The sequence below is a fragment of the Ursus arctos genome, unplaced genomic scaffold (assembly GCF_023065955.2).
Source record: "Ursus arctos isolate Adak ecotype North America unplaced genomic scaffold, UrsArc2.0 scaffold_26, whole genome shotgun sequence".
Taxonomy (NCBI): Eukaryota; Metazoa; Chordata; class Mammalia; order Carnivora; family Ursidae; genus Ursus; species Ursus arctos.
This window is the reverse complement of record NW_026622941.1, coordinates 7,131,791-7,149,816: the sequence shown is the minus strand read 5'-3', so window position 1 is coordinate 7,149,816 and position 18,026 is coordinate 7,131,791. Positions and strand designations below refer to the sequence as shown.

At 55.0% G+C, this 18,026-nt stretch overlaps 1 protein-coding gene across 1 annotated transcript; it reads right to left on the bottom strand.

Moving 5' to 3' along the window:
- Positions 1-82: 82 nt before the first annotated feature.
- PLEKHG6 (pleckstrin homology and RhoGEF domain containing G6) lies at positions 83-16,677 on the bottom strand. Its single transcript, XM_026502622.4, has 17 exons — positions 16,023-16,677; positions 15,532-15,721; positions 14,620-14,825; positions 13,175-13,330; positions 12,439-12,603; positions 11,990-12,085; positions 11,665-11,715; positions 11,136-11,285; positions 10,109-10,219; positions 9,807-9,956; positions 9,465-9,602; positions 9,039-9,158; positions 8,514-8,646; positions 8,281-8,396; positions 1,898-2,043; positions 520-1,200; positions 83-314 (listed from the first exon to the last, which is right to left on the bottom strand). The coding sequence occupies exons 3-17, from the start codon at positions 14,755-14,757 to the stop codon at positions 305-307; spliced, it is 2,361 nt and encodes a 786-aa protein (XP_026358407.2). The 5' UTR covers positions 14,758-14,825; positions 15,532-15,721; positions 16,023-16,677; the 3' UTR covers positions 83-304.
- Positions 16,678-18,026: the final 1,349 nt, after the last annotated feature.

The following is an 18,026-nucleotide window of genomic DNA, read 5'->3' as shown; positions in this document are numbered from 1 at the left end:
AGAGGAGCAGCCTGTGCTCACTGTGACCCCCTCCCCATCAGGTTCTCTTTCTTCCCACCCTCATCCAGCGATGACCAGGCAGTCCTTTTTATGCATGACTTTATATGGGGCTCTGGCATGTCTACGGTACAAAAATGTACAGCACTTGATCCCAAAGCCCTCAGAGCAGGAGAGGTGGAGTGCCTGAGCCAGGCTTCTTAGTGGGAAGTGTGGTCCTTGAGGTAGAGTCCAGGGGTGGGGTGGTGACCAGCACTCTTGGGGAGAGATTTCCTCTGGGAGAAATGCCAAAGGTCCTGAGTGTTCCTCACACGTCTCTGAAAAGAAAGGAGATGGGTGTTAGGTCAAGTCAGATGTGGGATGAAGAGTGAGGCTAAGTGCCCTTCCTTGCCTTGGCCTCCGCTCTGGTATTGCCCACCTTCTATACTGACTCCGCCCCACCCACATCCTACTCTGGCACCCCCTCCCACTCCATACCGCCTTCTTTGCCCCCTCCCAGGCCACCTTCCCTTCAGCTCTTACGATGTGGACAGGGGGGTGTCCAGCTGGATAGTGTAGGGCCCTCGCATCCTCTGCAGTTGGCCCCGGGTCAGCTTCCGAGGCCTGCTGTTCCCAGGCTCGGGGATGCCCTCGATCCTTTGGCTGGCCAGTTCTTCCCGGATCTCTCTGAGCATATCCTCAGCCTGGAGGGGGCGGGAGGAGGGGGTGCAGCCAGGTCCTCCCTCTTCCTCATCCCCTGAGGACTCCCAGGGGCTTTCTCCAGCAGAGTCTGTGTGGGTCGGGGATGGGGGGAGCTGTCCCCGAAGTCGGGCCCGATGCAAGGTTTCCACTACCACATTCCCTCCCACTGAGGTCCCATCTTCTTCCTCAGACCAGGTTGGTGGATATCCCCTGGGAAGGCTGCTTCCTCTTCGGATAACTTCCCTTGGCAGTTCAGGGGCGCTTCGGCGTTGGGGAGCTTGGGGGTTAGGAGGCTGAGGGCGCAGTGGAACATCTCGGAGGTCCAGGGTGGAGAAGGTGAGGCGAGGGTCACGCCGAAGGGCCTGTGGGCGTAGACGGCTCACACAGTGGGGCCCCTTGGGGGAGCCTGGGATCAGGGTGCTGTAGCCCGAGTCTGAGGTATCATCTGGTACCAAGGGAGAGTCTTCATCTGTGTCTTCTGTCACCACCAGGTGGGGGATGATGGTTGAGAACTCAGGCGTCCTACAAGTCATAGTAATAGTAAATGGTCAGAGTCCAGTGCTGAGGGGTCAAGTTCAAGTCCAGGAAGTCTCATCCCATCCAAAAATGGCCCCTCCTCCAAACGTACTTTGGTATCAACTTTACACCCTATGATTATTTTCTCATCCTGCTGGCTAGACTGAAAGCTCCTCTAAGGCATTTTAGCCACAGCACTTGAGCCAGGACTTTGTATCAAGCAGGTGCTCAGATATTTGCTGAAGGATTCCTGAGCCCCCCTAAGGTTATCCCCCAGGGCTGGATCTCTTTTTCCTTAACCATTCTGCTGAACAGCTGTGTTGCTGTGAATGAACCTCTCGCCCTCTCTGGGGATTTGGACTCACCGGATCCCTGCAGCTAGAACATTCTGCAAATCCATATTGGCTCTCCCTCTCCATCCCTGGCCTGGGGAGCCCGCTCCTCTCGGGAGCTCATGTCGCTTGTGTCTGTTTCCTTCACCCTGGCAAGCGTAGACTGACTAACCCCCTAGGCTTGCCCATGTGGCCCTTTGCATGGCTGGTGCCAACCCTGTTCTACTCCAACTCAGAGCCTGGGTTCCTCAATCTATTCCCAATGCTCCCAAAAGCTATGTTGACATTTCTCTGTCTTGTGGGTTCCTCTCTGCTCTCTCCCTGCCTGCACCCCCCTACACTGAGAGACTTGTTGGCCCCGTGGGTCTTACCTCCCTTCTGCACTGCTCTGAGAGCCCTCTGGCGAAGGCGTGGAGGGCCGGGTGCCTGGGGACTCCTGGTCCTGGTCCCGATAGAGAGCCAGGAGCTCCCTCTTCTGTTGGACGTATTCCTCTGCCTTCAGCTTTTGCAGGGTGACCTGGGATGGGCACACTTTCATTAAGAGCTCTCCGTTACTGTGACTTGCTGTGTGCCAGACTTGGGCTAAGTGCTCTGTAGACATTAATTCATTTAATCTTCACAGATGATGAATATATTATGAAGCCTATGAGGCAGGTATCATTTGTTACTCCCACTTTACTATGGAAAAACTCAGGATAAGTAACTGCCAAGGTCATGAAGCAAAAGACAGTGGGATGGAGCCAGAATTTGAACTCTCGAGCTGGCCCTGGGGGTGGGTGGGGTGCACAGAGGGCCCCTTTTTTTGCTTGCACAGTTCTTCCTGCTTCTCATGCCCCCTTTGCAAGCCCTCTATCCAGTCTGTCCCCTCCTTTAGGAAGCCCTCCCTGATAGATGATGGCGATGCAAGTGTTCTGAATGGTGCTGGGCCTCAAGTTAGTCCTGCCACCAGGGTGGACAGAGTCAGGCTTTCTGCTCTGTTGTCCTTCAGAGATGAAAGCAAGACCATTGCAAGAGGAATGGAGAGAGGATACACTATATTTTCTGTCTTCTTCTCTCAACATTTTCACACAGGTGCCCTCAGAATCAAGTAGTGGCATCTGGGAAGTGGCTTACAGGGCACCTCCACATGCATGTGGTCATTTGATACACACCAGCACCCTGCAGGGTGGACAGCATGGATATTAGCCCATTTTACAGATGAGGAAACAAGACCTAGAGAGACAAAGGCTTTCGCTCAAGGTCCCACGGGACCGGGCCTTCTCTTTGAGTTCTCGTTCAGCAACTGCACTGTTTTGAAGGGCAGCCTTAAAGGGTAAAGAGTTGCTAAAGGACAACATTTACTTGGGGAGGAGGAGGCAAGGCAGCAGAACCTGCAGAGAGGTTGAAGGCAGAGGCTGGGCAAAAGGGAGGTGCTGGTGGCAGCTGTGGGCAGCTCTGATAGCAGTGGTCACTGGTATGGCCATATCATAGTTAAAATATTGGAGTCCTTCCATAACTGGTAAGCAAAGGGCTGCTACTGAGCCTCCTGCTTCCCTTCCCTAGGACTACCCCATCCCTCAAGATCCAGTGGCTAGAGGGATAACATGGCACAGCAGGGGACCTCTAGGACACCTCCCACACCCCCAAGATGCTCCACTCTGTTTGGATAAGGACCGTGCTGTACTGATTGTTAAATATTTTGCTAATCTCCCCAGCTTGAGGTATGTGAACCAGCAACTCCTGGACCTTGGACTTTCCCAAGCCTTTCCCAAAGCACAGCGGGTAGCTGGGTCAGGACAAGAGACATGTTGGAGAAACGGATGGACAGGGACAGGAAAATGGCATCAGGTTTATATTGCAAGTTTCCTTTCTCTGGGTCTCTAGTCCCTCAGTCTCATGGGTGACAAAGCAGTGCAAAGATTCTTAGCAGTCTCAAAAGACTAGTCAGTCGGCCAGAGCAAAGGATGATGGTGCCTAGGGGTAGGAAACCCGCAAACCAGGGCCAGGTCTTATGACCTCCTCCCTCCTCTCCAATGTGGGATGGAAGAAGAAATAAGGACAGTGGGTGGAGTCGTTCTTGGGGCCAGGGTGGAGCTGGAGCAGCCTGCTTGTCCAGCTGAGATGCCATGCCCTTGGCCCCATATGACCCAAGTTCAATTGAGTGTTTGGGAAGCCCAGGATGGGGATGGTGTGTGGAAGGAAAGAACGGGAAGGAGGGGGTGGGGTAATACAAGTATTTGCACTAAACGTGCCCCTGGCCCAACTATAGGAGAAAGCAGGGAGGGAGGGGACCTAAGGCACCAGGGAATGGGGCTGTTTGAGGTCCTCCCAGACACCCCAAAGCCTCTCTAGCAACCCTGGGAGGATCTTCTCAGCTTGGGTAAGAGGAGAGACAAGTTGGGAAGGGAAGAGGAAATTGATGCCTGAGCCAAAATGTGACCCCTCCACAAAGCCAAGAAGAGGAAGGGAGGGCTCCCCCAGCAGGATTCTTCTTCCTTTGCTCTGGTGGAGAACACAGCCTTGACAGGAAACTCCTCTTCTTCTCGCTGCTGCCTCTGGGTTTGCTCCTAGATTCATTTGTTCCTCCCAAAGTTCCCCAAATGGACTAACACGGATCTCTCAAGGTGCCCACGGACTCTGAACAGCAGCTGTGAGTCCTTTCCCCAGTCAGCACATAGCCCTGCCCAGGCGCCACTGACCACCACTGTCTTCTAATGATGACAATAACAAACATTTATGGAGTGCCCATTAAGTGCTGGGCCTCATGCCAAGGAGCAACAATAATTGTCTCACCTCTCCTGCATGGTAGTGCCCACTATCACTATCACAGATGGGGACTGGGGTTGCAAAGGTGACATAACTCCTGTAAGAACACAGAGAACAGGTGAGAGCTGGGCTCCGGCTATTCGCTCAGCTCTGCTTCAGTCTCCCCTCTGGTCATTTTTTGACCTTTGTCTCTGACAGCTTGTTTTGTTCCCATCACTGGTTCCCTTTTCCTCTTCCCAGTCCCTAAGGATGGACATTTCCCAGGATTTAGTCTGTCTTCCCTGGAGAAGCTCATTTTTTTCTAAAAGTCTAAGCTGCCCAGGCTAGACCTGCGGGGAATAAATCTACACCTACACTTCTGTGAAGGGGAGAAAGCAGTAGTCCCATCCCCAGCGGTTGCTCTACCAAGGGGAGCAACAGATATTCTACTGTCCTCATCAGTTTACAAAGACTGGTGGCAATAGAGAGCAGTTTTCTTTAAGAATTTGGTGTAAGACAATAGCAGGACAAACAAATTTCAGTTTCTTTGATCTTTGTTTTGCTAAGTGAGGCCAGGAGCTTGTGCACTGCTTGGTTATGTATCAGAAGTGACCTCCTTTCCCCTGTTAGCCAGGAGTGAGACTTCTGAAGGTAAACTAGTTGGAATGAAATCCTAACAGTTTGTAGTGGTCCCTGGTGGTTCTAAAGGGAGGTAGGGGGGTGTCATCTTGGGACTGCGAACCAAAGGAAGAAGAAAAAGTTCTGACAGTGGGGTGGTGAAGGAAAGGAGCTCCAATAAGGGCCCCCCACCTGCTGCCCTGCCTGGGGAGCCCTGTGGCTTGTTTAGGTGTTCAAGGAAGTGGCAGTCCTGCAGGGCTGAAAGACACAAGATCTTGAGGTTTTGTCTTTCATTCTTCTCTCTTTTTTTTTAATGGCAAAATCCTCATATTTGTTTTTTACTCTCCTAACATAGTTTTCAACACACTATTTAAACAGAGACTAAAGCTCTGAATTTCCTTTTCTTAAATAAGCTCTCCACATTATGATACTGTATTATAGATAAGCTTACAGGAAGAATGCTTAAAATTGTTTAAAGAACAAGACTATTTTCATAAGTTCCAGAAGCCCTAATGACCTAATGTGTTGATGACAAATCATTATTATCTATTCATAAAGCAAGGCCTACGAGAACCACTAATTTGATCTAAGCTGTAAAAATAATGAAGTTGCATTCTTTAGAAATAGTCTTTCCTTGCTCAAAATGCCTTTTTTTTTTGGTGGTAATTGAGGTATAATTGACATATAACATTATATTAGTTTCAGGTGTACAGAGTAATGATCCAATATTTGTATATATTACAAAATAATCACCTCAGTAAGTCTAGTTAACATCTGTCACCATACACTTTTCGAAAATCTGTTTTGTTTTTTGTTTTTCTCTTGTGGTAAGAACTTTTAAGATCTATTCTCTTAGCAACTTTCATAGTTCATCCTTTGTCTTCACCTGAACCCCAGGGGTGTGTTTCTATCCTTCCCAAAGCCCCTAAGATATCTCCACTTGGCTATCACCCACTACATCATTTTCAAAGTGCTTCTGCTTAAAACTAAAGTACCCTAGACCCACCCCTCCCATGAAACAACAACTAATCCAACAGGTTTCTCTCCTTGTAAGATTTCATTTCATTCAGGGGTTCCATTGCCAAAGCGATCTTTCAAATGGGAACTTTGGGAAGGAAATCATGCTTTGTCCTTCCTAACCTGTGACCGGCATCGGGAGCGTTTACCTAGAGCTGGCAGTGTGCTGCCTGCTTAATCAGAATGACTTCTTTGACTCTTCCCCAAGAGGCAAGGACTGTTATTATTTATGTCCACTGCAGGTGAAGAAATGGCAGCTTGGGGGGGCCACATAACTCACCCAAGGTCACCCAGCTAGGAAGAGGTAGAGCTGGTGTCTGAACCAGTTCTTGCATTCAGTATGGGCTTTTTTTTTTTTTAAAGATTTTATTTATTTATTCGACAGAGATAGAGACAGCCAGCGAGAGAGGGAACACAAGCAGGGGGCGTGGGAGAGAAAGAAGCAGGCTCGTAGTGGAGGAGCCTGATGTGGGGCTCGATCCCACAACGCCGGGATCACGCCCTGAGCCGAAGGCAGACGCCCCAACCGCTGTGCCACCCAGGCGCCCCTCAGTATGGGCTTTTAACCACAGTCTCCCAAAGGCTCACCTGTCTCTTTTTTCTTCTTTAGTTCCTTTCTCTACCTCCACCCCGCACACAATTTTTTCCCCTTTTTTGCAACATGTCCCTAAGAATATGGCACTAAACAACTGTATTTCACACCCAAACCAGTACAGTAAATCTCCTGCCACCAATGTCTCCCTCCTGCAGCCCACCTATCACCCTGCCAGCTGTCCATTCAAGACAAACACACTGATTTCACTATGGCATTCCCTTGCTCAAGAATCTATGGTGGTTCTCTCTTGTCAACCCATTCCATTCAACCTGGTCCTGTCCATGCTCTTCTCTAGCTCTTGTGGGTCCTGTAGAACCTGGCCTCTCACCATTTGCTCACACAAACCCTTTGCGGCAGACTTAGACAGACATGGTCATTGTCCCCAAAATAATCCAACCCAACTGCTCCCTTGATTTTTCTGCTCATGGTCTTCCCTAGCCTTAAAAGGCCAATTTAAATCTTTTACCCTTTGGCCATTCTGCTCCAATGGTGGGTTGAATAGTGGTCCCAGAAAGATATGTCTAGGTCCTCACCCCCAGAACATGTGAATGTGACCTTATTTGGAAAACGGGTCTTTGCTGATGTGCAAAGATCTTCAGTTAAGGATCTCAAGATGAGATCATCCTGGCTTTAGGGTGGGCTCTGAATCTAATGACTGGCGTCTGCATAAGAGACAGGAGTGGGGGATTTGGACACAGAGACATACAGAGAGGAAGGCCACATGAAGACAGAGGCAGAGATTGGAGTGAGATGGTCACAAGCTAAGGAACACATGAAGCCACCAGAAGCCGGAAGAGGCAAGGAAGGATTCTCCCCTAGAGTCTTGGAGAGGAAATGTGGGCTTACTAACACTTTGATTTCCAACTTCTTGCTTCCAGAACTGTGAGGGAATAAGTTTCTGTTGCTTTAAGCCATTAAGTTTGTGGTAACTAGTACAGCTCCATTTGGATCTTTGGAATTCCTCTAGCTGTTATTGCATAAATCTGCCCTGTTACATACTGTCACTTGCTCCTTGTCATCTATAGGATGAAGTTCAAGTTCCTTAGCATAGCATCCACCAGTAGGCACGATCTGCTAGTATCTACCTCCCAGCCTCTCTGCTACTATATCTGCCCTTGGACTTTGTATCCTGGTAATATGAACCACTAGGCCAGTGGTTCTCTCAACACACATGATGTTTCATGTTTCCCACATTTGCACATTCTGCTTCTTCATTTGGAATACCCTTCTTTCCCATCCCTGTTCCCCTAATGAACTCCTAGATATCCCCACAAATGGTGCTCAGACAATAGCCACCTGTGAAGGTGTCTCAGCGTCCTTCCGTCTGCACTGTCCCTTTCCCAACCAACCCACCAGACAGAATGAATTACTCCCTTCTCGGTCATAGTTCCATTTTGTGTACATGTTTCCATTACTTGTATACTAACATGTCTAGCTAGGCTGCAGAGCATGTTCCCTGCTTCATTCTTTTCTGAGACCCTAGCACCCAGCCGGTGCCTGCACCCAGCAAGTGCTCTGCTAATGTTGAATGGAAGACGAAGTTCAGAAGATCATTGTTTCAGAGTGTAAAAACCTTTAGTGGATGCTCTCTTGGGCTTTCCCGGTGACTGGCACAGTCGCTCGCCAAAGGCTTTCTTTCCTGCTCTTGTGGATGGTCAAGGCTGTGTCTCCCTCCGGAGGGCTGAACCAGACTCAACCTGCATCCATCCCAGCCTCTTTCTCTTCCTCCTTCCCTCTTGTGCTCCCATCTCTGACCTCTGAGGACCCCTCCATCCCTCCCCACTTCTGGCTTTCACATACCTGGGCCTGCTGGGTCTTCTCTAGCCACTGGGCACGGTCTGTAGCAGTGGGACAGTGCACGATGAGGGCACTGGAGACACACTGGAATTCAGTGAGATGGATCACCAGGAAGCTATCTGGGTGGAGGAGAAGGTCTGCTCAGGGGCTAGACCTTATTTGACGCCCATCCTGACTGCTCCTTCCCCTTGCCAAGAGAAAAGGAGAAGGAAAAGGGCCCCGCAGGAGAGACATACTAGGGTCTCGTAGTGGTCGGCACACAAGCTTCTCCAGCATGAGTGGGGGGCGGATGACCTTGGCTTTGTCTGCCTTGCGTTGGCGCTTGGTCACCAGGAGCACGTCAGAGAAGAGGAAGAGGTACACGTCCAGCTGGGAGGCACGTGCAGGAGAAAGAGACAAGGGTCAGCTGGAGCAGGCGAAGGGCGGGACATGGATCAGGTTCCTGCGTGGTGTGTGTGCATGGATACACATGTACACAGGGCACAAGTGCACAACTGTGGAGTGCTAGAGCTGGAAGGGGTGTCACTGTTCCCGTCTCTCCTTTATAAGCAGGGAACGTGGCTGACTCAGGGGCATACAAACAACGAGAGCTTAGTCACGCCATGTCCTCCTCCCAACACACACAAACACAGACAGACACACACACAAACACACCTCTTTGCCCATTTCCAGCTTTTCTGACTCTAATTCTGTCTCCCGGCATCCCTGCCTTCTCTTCAATCTACCTCCCATCTTCTCCAAGCTTCCCCATAGCCCCTCACCTTCCCTTCTCGCCCCTCCTTCACTCGCACGGGTCCCTCCAGCAGCAGCTGCCTGGTGTGCTCAGAAGCAACCCCCAGCACGGGGGATGTCAGGTCCAGGGTGCAGAACGGACGCAGGTTCTGAGGGACACGGGGTGGGGAGGATCACGGGGCTGGGCAGGGCTGCCTCCCGTCCCAGCCACGGTAGGTCTTTGTTCTGTCACAGGCACCTTCCCTTCTCATCCTTGCCCTCTTGGAGGGAGAGGAGGCATCCAGTAATTCCTTCTCACTCTTTGGAACTCCACCCCTTAGGCCCTCCTCATGGGGAAGGAGTGATGGGCACGGCTCCTCTGTGGCCCCTCTGTCCCTTACCCTCCAGGCCTCTGCTTCATTGTTTCCCTGGGGACCTTGCTTGTTCTGAGCGTCCTTCCCTCTGCCCTCCCTCACCTTCTCCACCTCCTCACTGGATGGCTCCAGCACTTCGTAGGGCCCGATGCGTTGGGCTGCGGCCACCAGGCTCTCCCGCTCTTCGCCCTGGCGGACCTGTTGATTGATGTGTCGCAGGAATGACTCCACAGCGGCAATCTAGGTGATGGGCGGGGTGTGGAAGGAAGAACAGCTCAGCTCCTTACCCTGTATGTCTCCCCCAATTAATGACAATGCGGGCAGCCAGCCAGTGCCACACTGCCACATACATATGAGAAAAGAGAACCTTAAGAGTTCCTGGAAATCAGTTCCCACACGCCAGTCCCCAGCTCCCAAAGGCATGGCCCTGCCAGGCCCCCCTACCATGGCGTTCAGGGCGTCTCGGGCGTGCGCCTCAGGACTCCTCTTGAGCACAGCCTGGAGCAGCAGTGGGTACTTGGTGATGCGCTGGTGGGGCTTGATGAGCAGGTCACCCAGCGTCTGCCTCCCCGCGAGCTTGTGCTTCTCACACCACTGCCAGCAGAGGAGGGCGGGGTGTCAGGAGTCTGCAAGCCCCCTGCTGCCCCATTCTGGTGACGGCCTCAGCCCCGGACCCAGCTGGAGATCAGGGTGACCTGGCTGTCTAGGGTCCGCCCCAGCCCCCTTCCCGGCACCCCCTCTCCCACCTGCACAAAGGCGTGGAAGAGAGGATTATTGTCCTGCTGCTCCCGGGCGTAAGCCATGATCCGCTTCACCTGTAGGCAGTATTGGACATAGGGCCGGAACCGCTGGCTGAGCTGAGGGACAGATATGGGCAGGTGGGGGAAGAAGGTCACGAAATCCGCCCTCCAGCTGCACAGCACGGGGAGCAGGGGAGAGAGAGCCTCTCACTGACCCTTAGTCTAGCTCCTGCCAATCCCTAGCCCCCACGATGCTCTCCCCCACCCGTGACTGCCAGTCCCTCTCTCTGGATTGCAGGGAGAAACTGAGGTCCCAGGGGGCAGACCCACTGCCACTCTCTGAGCCCCCATTCCCAGCCCGTTTTGTACCCTGCCTCTCGCAACGTACTCTCCCATCATCAATAATTCAGTTGGAATGTTTTCAGGACCCTGCAGGTCCTGTTTCACACAAGTGGTGGCTAGTGACCCGAGGCTTGCCCAGAAGCCCTGCTCCTGGGTATGGGGACTGCCTATGGCTCCCAGGAGACAAGCCCCCTACCACTGTACCCCATTCCAGCTCTGCAAGGCCCTTCCTGGTCGGGTAAAATTGTGGAAGAAAGTCTGACCCCAGGCCTCTTGCTTTCTTTTCTCACATATCTTCATGCTCTGGGTATCCTGGAGCCTTGTACGCCCCCTCCCCCAGTCACCTAGGGGATGCCTTGCTTAGGCCCCATTCTCCTCCCAGCTGTTTGGCAATGAATCTCTGGCTAAGAAGTAAGATTTTGTAGTTAAGAAATTAGGTATAACCCTTCCCTGAGATAGCTGCATTTCATTTCAAAAGAGTCACCAGAAGACCAAAGAACCTTTGGGACAGAGGTCATACCTGTGGAATGAAGGGCAGGAGGTGAGGTGATATTCTGGGGTGGAGGCTGTGCCCTCAGACCCCCTCAAGTCATAGAAGAGTTCAAATGCCAGAGGCATACCCTGCAGACAGGACCTCTCTGGGCCCTCTCAGGCCCACCCCAGCCAGATGTGGCCCTTTGCCATGGCTCACCGTCAAGAAGCCATTTTGCAGGCTGACAGGGTCCAGAGGCTGGCCTGAGGTTCGAGTCTCCACCAGAGTGGGCCCCAGCACCTCCTCCCAAAAGCTCTTGTGGGCTCGAATCAGGCTGGGGACATTTCCAAACAGGGTCTCAGCTGATACCTGGAGGGGGGAGCAGAATTCAGCCACTGGCCTTGGCAGGTCACAAGCCTGGCTGTGGACAGGCAAGGACCCATAAGCTTGGCTGGCGGAGGGTGGGGCCAGGATGAAACTTGCAGGGGAGCTGAGAGATCTAAGGGGCTGGGGCTTTCCCTTCTACTCCTCTGGCGCTTGGGCTGAGCTCTGCTGAGTCCTGGAAAAGAGCAGAGGCCAGCTTGGTTGGGGTCTAGAGCAGGAAGGGGAGTCGGAAGGCAGGGGGCGTCCTGGAAAACGGGGCCATGGGAATTCGGACAGAGTAGCCTGGGGGGCTCTCTGGGAGGCCACCCCCACTCTGTGGCTTCAGAGCTTGGGATATGCTGGGTCCTCCTGAGTGCCCACTCACCTCGGTCAGCAGTCCCACTCGCTGCAAGTTCAGCAGGCCGGCGGCCAAGAGCTGGAGGCAGGGAAGGCCAAGGGGGTTAGCGCCTGACCTCCTCTGGGGACCCCAACCTAGCCCTTCAACGTATCCCCACCCCAGCTTCACCACTGCTAACCTGCTTCCCAAGATCCCTGGCAGGTCTCCAACGGGGGGATCTCTTGGTTACCTGTCCTCCCTTCCCCCCACCCCCCATGGCTCTCCCTTCCTGGCCCCGGGAAGTCGGGGGCCATGCAAGGGAGCTGGGTGGATGGCTGCAGCGGGGGCCGGGCCGGAGCGGGAGGAAGCTCACGTTGGTCATGATCTTGAGCTTCCGCACGTAGGTCAGCTCTGTGGTCAGCAGCTCCCAAAGCGCTTCCTGTTGGTGGCAAAGCTCTCGGCTCATCTCCTGGGGAGGGGACAGTGCTGGTTCAGTTGGGGGATGATGGCAAGAACGGCAGCTGCCCCTGTTAAATGCTACTAGATTTACTTTGTAGACGATGAGCTTTTAATCCTCAAACGTGTAGGTAGTGTTATCCCCATTTTACAGGTGAAGCGCCTGAGGCCCAGCGAGGTTTCCTGTCTCCATCAGGGTGTCACTAGTAAGTGGCAGCACCAGGAGGTGAACCTAGAGCAAGATGTCTCCAAACACGTTCCCCATGTGACCCCACTTCCCAAGGGCTTTCCCTCTTCCAGGGCACAGGTGAAGTGTGTATGTGTGTCTGTGACACCGCAGGGACAGACGCTGTGTTCCAGGCCCACCTTGTGCCCAGGCACCAGCTCCTTCCAGGACTTCTCAATGACCAGGCCACTGTCGCTGCCCTCTCCTATCTCCCAGTGCCGCCGGTCCTCAGGGGGCAGGCGGGGCATCCCAAACATGCTGAATGTATGCAGCCTCACCTCCAGCTCACGGGTCTTGGTGACTTCCTGGGGGAGCCGAAAAGGGGATCAGTCCTGGCCTTGTCCTGGGCACGCAGACCCCTGGCCTGGGGATGGCTGCAGCACGCACCTGTGTGCGTATGTATGTGTGTGCACTTGCGCGTGTATGCGTGCGTGTGCCTGGGAATGGGAGGTGGCAAGTAGCACTGTCTGTGAGTGGGGACGTGGAAGCCTGGGGGGATAGGGGAAAGGGCGTTGCTGGGACAAGGGTACAGAGGTACCTTGGTCTGCAGAAAGGTGCCTGACGGAGGAGTCTGACCTAGGCTCCCTGACCAGAAAGATACTTTCCAGGGCTCTTCTGAAACCTCTGAGGTCCCTTCAGAGGGACCTGCACGTGGAGACCAGGGAACCAGCGGTGTCAGGCAACATTTTGACATTTGCCTATAAAGCGGACGCTTTTATGAGGCAGCGTGGCTTGTGGATGCATCCCTGAGAGGGTCTCTCCACAGAACCAAATCCAGCTTCTTGGAGGGGCTGGCCACGCTCTCCGCTCTGATTGTCTGTGGGGGACACTACAGCTCAGGCTGTGAGCATGGGGATGGGAAGAGGGACCCCTTACCTTGAGTTTGGGGGAGTGTGGTGGGCCAGGCCCAAAATGGCCTCCATGTCTCTTCTCGGGCTCTAGTTCTCGAAACTTCAGGGGAGACACGCCTCGGACCTGGCCAGAACCCTTGACAAAGGGGACGTGGCCTTGGAGGCGTTGGCGACCGGGATCCTGGAGGAGGAGGAAGAGCAGGGTAAGTTCTTAGGGGGCCTCCCTTCTCCCAGAGGTCCCAGAGAGGTCGTGAGGGCCAGGCTTGACTTCAGATGGTGTCCCCTACCCCTGTAAGTGGGGCTGGCTCACCTCTCCCCTCAAACCAGTTTGGGGTGAGTCACTTGTGCTGTGAGTCACAGCAGCTGCTGCCAGAGAGGCCAAGCTGGGCTGGGCAGGGGCATGCCACCTTGGCTCCCCTAGTGGGCCCAGGGGCAGAAGTGGAGGCCTCCTCGAGAGCAGGAGCACAGGCACCTACAGGCCTGGGCTCTGATGTGGGTGTCCCCCAGGGTCTGCCCACTCACGTGTCACTCTCTGTCCCGCGGGCTGCCATGCACACGGCACAGTGTGCGCGGCATTCTGGGCCCCTCCCAGCTTCCCCTGCGTGGGAACAGCTTCCCTCGCATGTGGGGATGAGGGCACACACGTGTGCGGCCTCCTCCCCAGGGGCGTGCAGCCCGTGTCCCTTCCAGTTGGGAGTGGCTGTGCTTCCTCATGAGAGATTGAGACCACGGCCACAAGTCTCCTCCTGGGCAGGCCTGGTCACATTCCTTGATCTGCCTGTGGCCTGACTAACACCACATACTTCCTAGTCTCCCTTCCTGCCTTCAGCCTGGGAGAGTCCCCAGCTGTCCTCCCTGTCTCCCAGGGCCAAATCCTCTTCCAGGAAGGCAGGGGATACCCCCGGTGCGAAGCAGAACTGTCCTCAAGGTGAAGGGGAAGCTTGGAGGCTGAGGGAAAGGCTGCGTGGCCTCCACACCCCTTTCCTTGGTCGGCATTTGAGGCAGGCCAGGAGGGTGGAGCTGCGGGGAAGCCAAGGCAGGCCCCCACAGCCCTCCCCACTTGCAGAGTAGGGACACCCTGAACCTTTGCTCTTCCTTCAGTGCTGACTCAGAGGGAGCAGGTCTCAGGGAGCCCAGGCTCCTCCCAAGTAGAGGCGGGAGTCTGGGAGGTGCCCACCCCAGCAGGTGGTACACTCTCGCTCCCCTCCCTCCTGCCCGCCCCAGGTCCAGGCCTCAGACCTGTCTAACAGCACCTCCTCTGGGGGTCTGGCTTCACCTATCTGCCTGGGATGAGTATGGAGTCCTGGGAGCCTGGCCCAACACTGCCCTGCTCTCCCTCACAACCCAGGACAGAAGGCAGGGGTGAGGCAAAGGAATAGAGCACCCCATTAAGCTGTAAGAGAGACCTGAAAGCCTCGCTATCCTCCCTCCTGCCCCACCCAGGTCACTTTTGGGGCAGCCTGGACTCACCAGCTCAGGGCCTCTTCGGGAATGGAGATTGCCCGCAGAACCCTGGTTGGAGGCCTGATGCCTGCCCCCGTAAGTCTCAATGCGGGACGCCACAAGTCCTTGGAAGGGACCCTTATCTGGAGGAGCAAATGTCTGCATCTCTTCTTTCCTGGGTCACCTCTGAAGGGTCATAACTTCAATTTCCAGGAGAAAAGGGTCCCCCAAGGCTGGAAAGAAAAAATAAAGGAATGGAAGGGCCAGTTTGATCAGTGGGTGGCACCAGGTTGGGGACCAAGAGGGGGTGGGGAGAGGGGAAGGTGATGGAGTGGGGGAGGAAGGGCCAAGGGCTTGTCACTTACTGCAGGAGCACAGCTGCCTATCTGTGACTTGGTGGGGGTAGGTTATGACCCCGCGTGCTGGGGAGAAAGCCCCTTGGAGCTATGCCTCCTCCCTTACATGTATGCACATTTGGCATACAAGCTCCCTCACCGGCCTCAAAGGATGCTCTAGTTCTCGGAGTAGCTGGGAGCAAGGGTCACAGGCAGGTCCCCAGGCTTCCTGGATGTCCCTCCTTCCCATGAACCGAGCCACACCCTCCCCGTAGCCTCGGGAAAAGCTGCTGGGAGGCCATGGGGTAGGCGGATGATGGAGACTGCACCACCTGCCCATTATTTTTGTATAGCCCAGAAGCTAAGAATGCTTTTTACATGTTTAAACAGTTGGAAAAAAAAGAACAGCACTCCATAGCACATGGAAAGTATATAAAATTCAAACCTCAGGGTCCATAAATACTCATGGAACACAGCCACATTTACACCTTTCCAATTGTCTACCGCTGCTTTCTTGTGAGTTGTGACAGATACTGTCCCTATAACCTTCAAGTCTAAAATATTTACTATCTGGCCCTTTACTGAAAGTTTGCCCACCCCTTACCTGGACCCTCCTGGCCACACACAGGGAGGTGAGGGAGGACAGCTCTCAGGCCGCTGGGCTTAGAGACAGCAGGCTATGTTTGGTCTTCCCCAGTCTCTGGGAACACCTCCACGGAGCTGGCAGCCAGGTGGGGGCTCCATCCCTTCCCCTTAAACCTGGATCGAGGACCCACCCTTTGAGTGGGCAGGACCTGGAGAGCAGAGGCCTTCTAAGCAGGTGCTTGTCCCCCTTCAGATGGGCCTGGGGCTCCTGCTCCCCGTCCCCTTACTTTTCTCTGATTTATGAGCGAAAGAGGAAAAAGTTCATTGTCTCCCCGGCCCCCTCCCAATAATCCTCCCTTCGAGGGCTGCCTCCATCTCCTTCTCCCTCTCCCTCCCCCGGTCCTTTTCGAGCTCTGACGCCGGCTTGCCTTCCCCTCTCGCCCCCGCGCCGCCGCGGCCCCAGCCCCCTGCCCACCCCGCCCTCGTCCGCCCGGCCCCGCAGCCGCTCACCTGTGTCCGCAGGTGTCCCGCGTCCGCAGTCCGCGCTGCCGACCCCCGCCCGCGGGGCTCCTGGTCGCCGACGGCTCCCCCTCGGCAATGCCGGCCCCGCTGCCCGGCCTGGGTCTGGGACCAAGCGGCCCGCGGGACCCGGGCAGCGCAGGGCCGGGCCGAGAGGGAAGGTGGAGGAAGAGGGGCGGGGACGCGGGCCGGCGCCGCCCTCTCGCCGCGGGCACCGGACCCGGCCGCGCTGTGCGGGCGCCGGTGGGGCCCTGGGAACGGAGGGTCCGGTGCCCGGGACGCAGCCGCCACCCTCCCCGGGCAAGGAGAGCTCACTGCGCAGGGCTCCCCTTCCCCTCCCTCCTTCGCACCTGAACTCACCAGTCACCTGGCCTGTGCGGAAGGCCGGGCACCGCGCGCCGCCCTGGCGCCCTCCGGTCCCGGCCAGACCCTTTCCAGGCACCAGAGTAATGAGCCACAAATGCGAGGCTGGGCGTCGCGGGAGGAGGCGGCGAGGGTAATGATCCGGTGATCTCTGGTGCCCACTTTGCCTTCAGGGGCAGTGAGTGGCCGGCTCTCCCCTCCTCCCCCTGCTTAGGTGAGTGGGACTGCCAGCAGAAGGGGTACAGGGGCCACAGGACTCTGGGGCCCTCACACGAGTTCTCTGGCTGAGTCCAAAGTGTGACCCTTATCGCTCACATGCCTGCCCTGGCCATTGGGTGGAAGGCTGTCTCTGGACTTTGCCTTTGCTCCATGGATGGCACCGGGTGCCAGGCTGAGACTTGACCCAACGCTTCTCCCACTCCCTGCGACTGGGTGTGGAAGGACAGGGGTGTCAGATGGGGGCATCCCCACGCTTCTCGGGCAAACAGGCACGTTCCAGGCTTCACCTACAGTGAGGGTTCCAGGGGCTGCTGACACAGACGCCGTGCAAGGAAGGGCACTCTGGGCATTGCGTGGAAGGACCACATTTTCACATCCCCACCTCAGGACACATCGCCTGACGGAAGCACTGGATATCGGTGATCCGCAGTGTCCACCGATGTGGCGTCATTGGGATCTTAAGAAGCCAAAGAGTCTGTGGTGGTGCGAGCTGGCCAGGCCTGAGTGCCTCCACCCCTCCACCCCGCCCTGTGGTCTTCCTCCCACCAATCAGCTATGCACTGACTGATACACCTCCTTCCATTTGTAGAGCATTGGAAAATTTATAAAACACTTGCAAAAGCACAATCTCAGTGTAGCACTAGGGAAGCGGGTCTCCATGCTCCTCTGCTGTCTGCCGCCTTAAACCCGTAAGTGATTGGGAGTGTTCTAGAACTCACTCGGACTCTGATGACTCCGTTTTGTTTGGGAGAGGAATCTTTATCACGGAATTGTTTCTAATTTCCTCTGCCCTTGTCATACTTGCCCTCCAAAATTCTCATTTTCTGAGCTTGCTGTTATGTGATTGCTCAGTTGTTTCCGAAGACTACCTCTAGCTCCCTGCATCCTACCGCATCCTACCTCCTGCTTCCTGCCCCCAGGTTGCTCAGCATTGGTTTCCGGGAGAGGAGTCCAGTGGGGCAGGAACTGTAGCGAAGAGCCCTTTGCTCTTTCATTCACAGCCTGCGTGTATGTGTGTGTGTGTGTGTGTGTGTGTGTGTGTGAGAGAGAGAGAGAGAGAGAGAGAGAGAGAGAGAGAGAGATATTCAGGGGTGACAAGAGTAGCCATGAGGGAAAGAGAGCTAATAAACCAGGAGATGGTGATTACTGGCAGTATTAAATGACACCCCAGAGAGAGCTGGTGCCAAGGGGCCCCTAGCTTTTCCTCCCAAAGTCTCGCAGAAGGAGGTGGAAAGAGGAGTAAGGGGGAAATGCAAATTGAGAGCACACCAGAGACAGGCCTGGACTGACAGCGCTCTGGGGCTCTGGGGTGAGCTGGCTGGACTGGCCCAGTGGACAGGCCGAGAGGTAACCCTTTCACTTCCCTCAAGTCTGAGATCCAATCTCCACCCGCCACTGCCTCGGGGCCTGTCT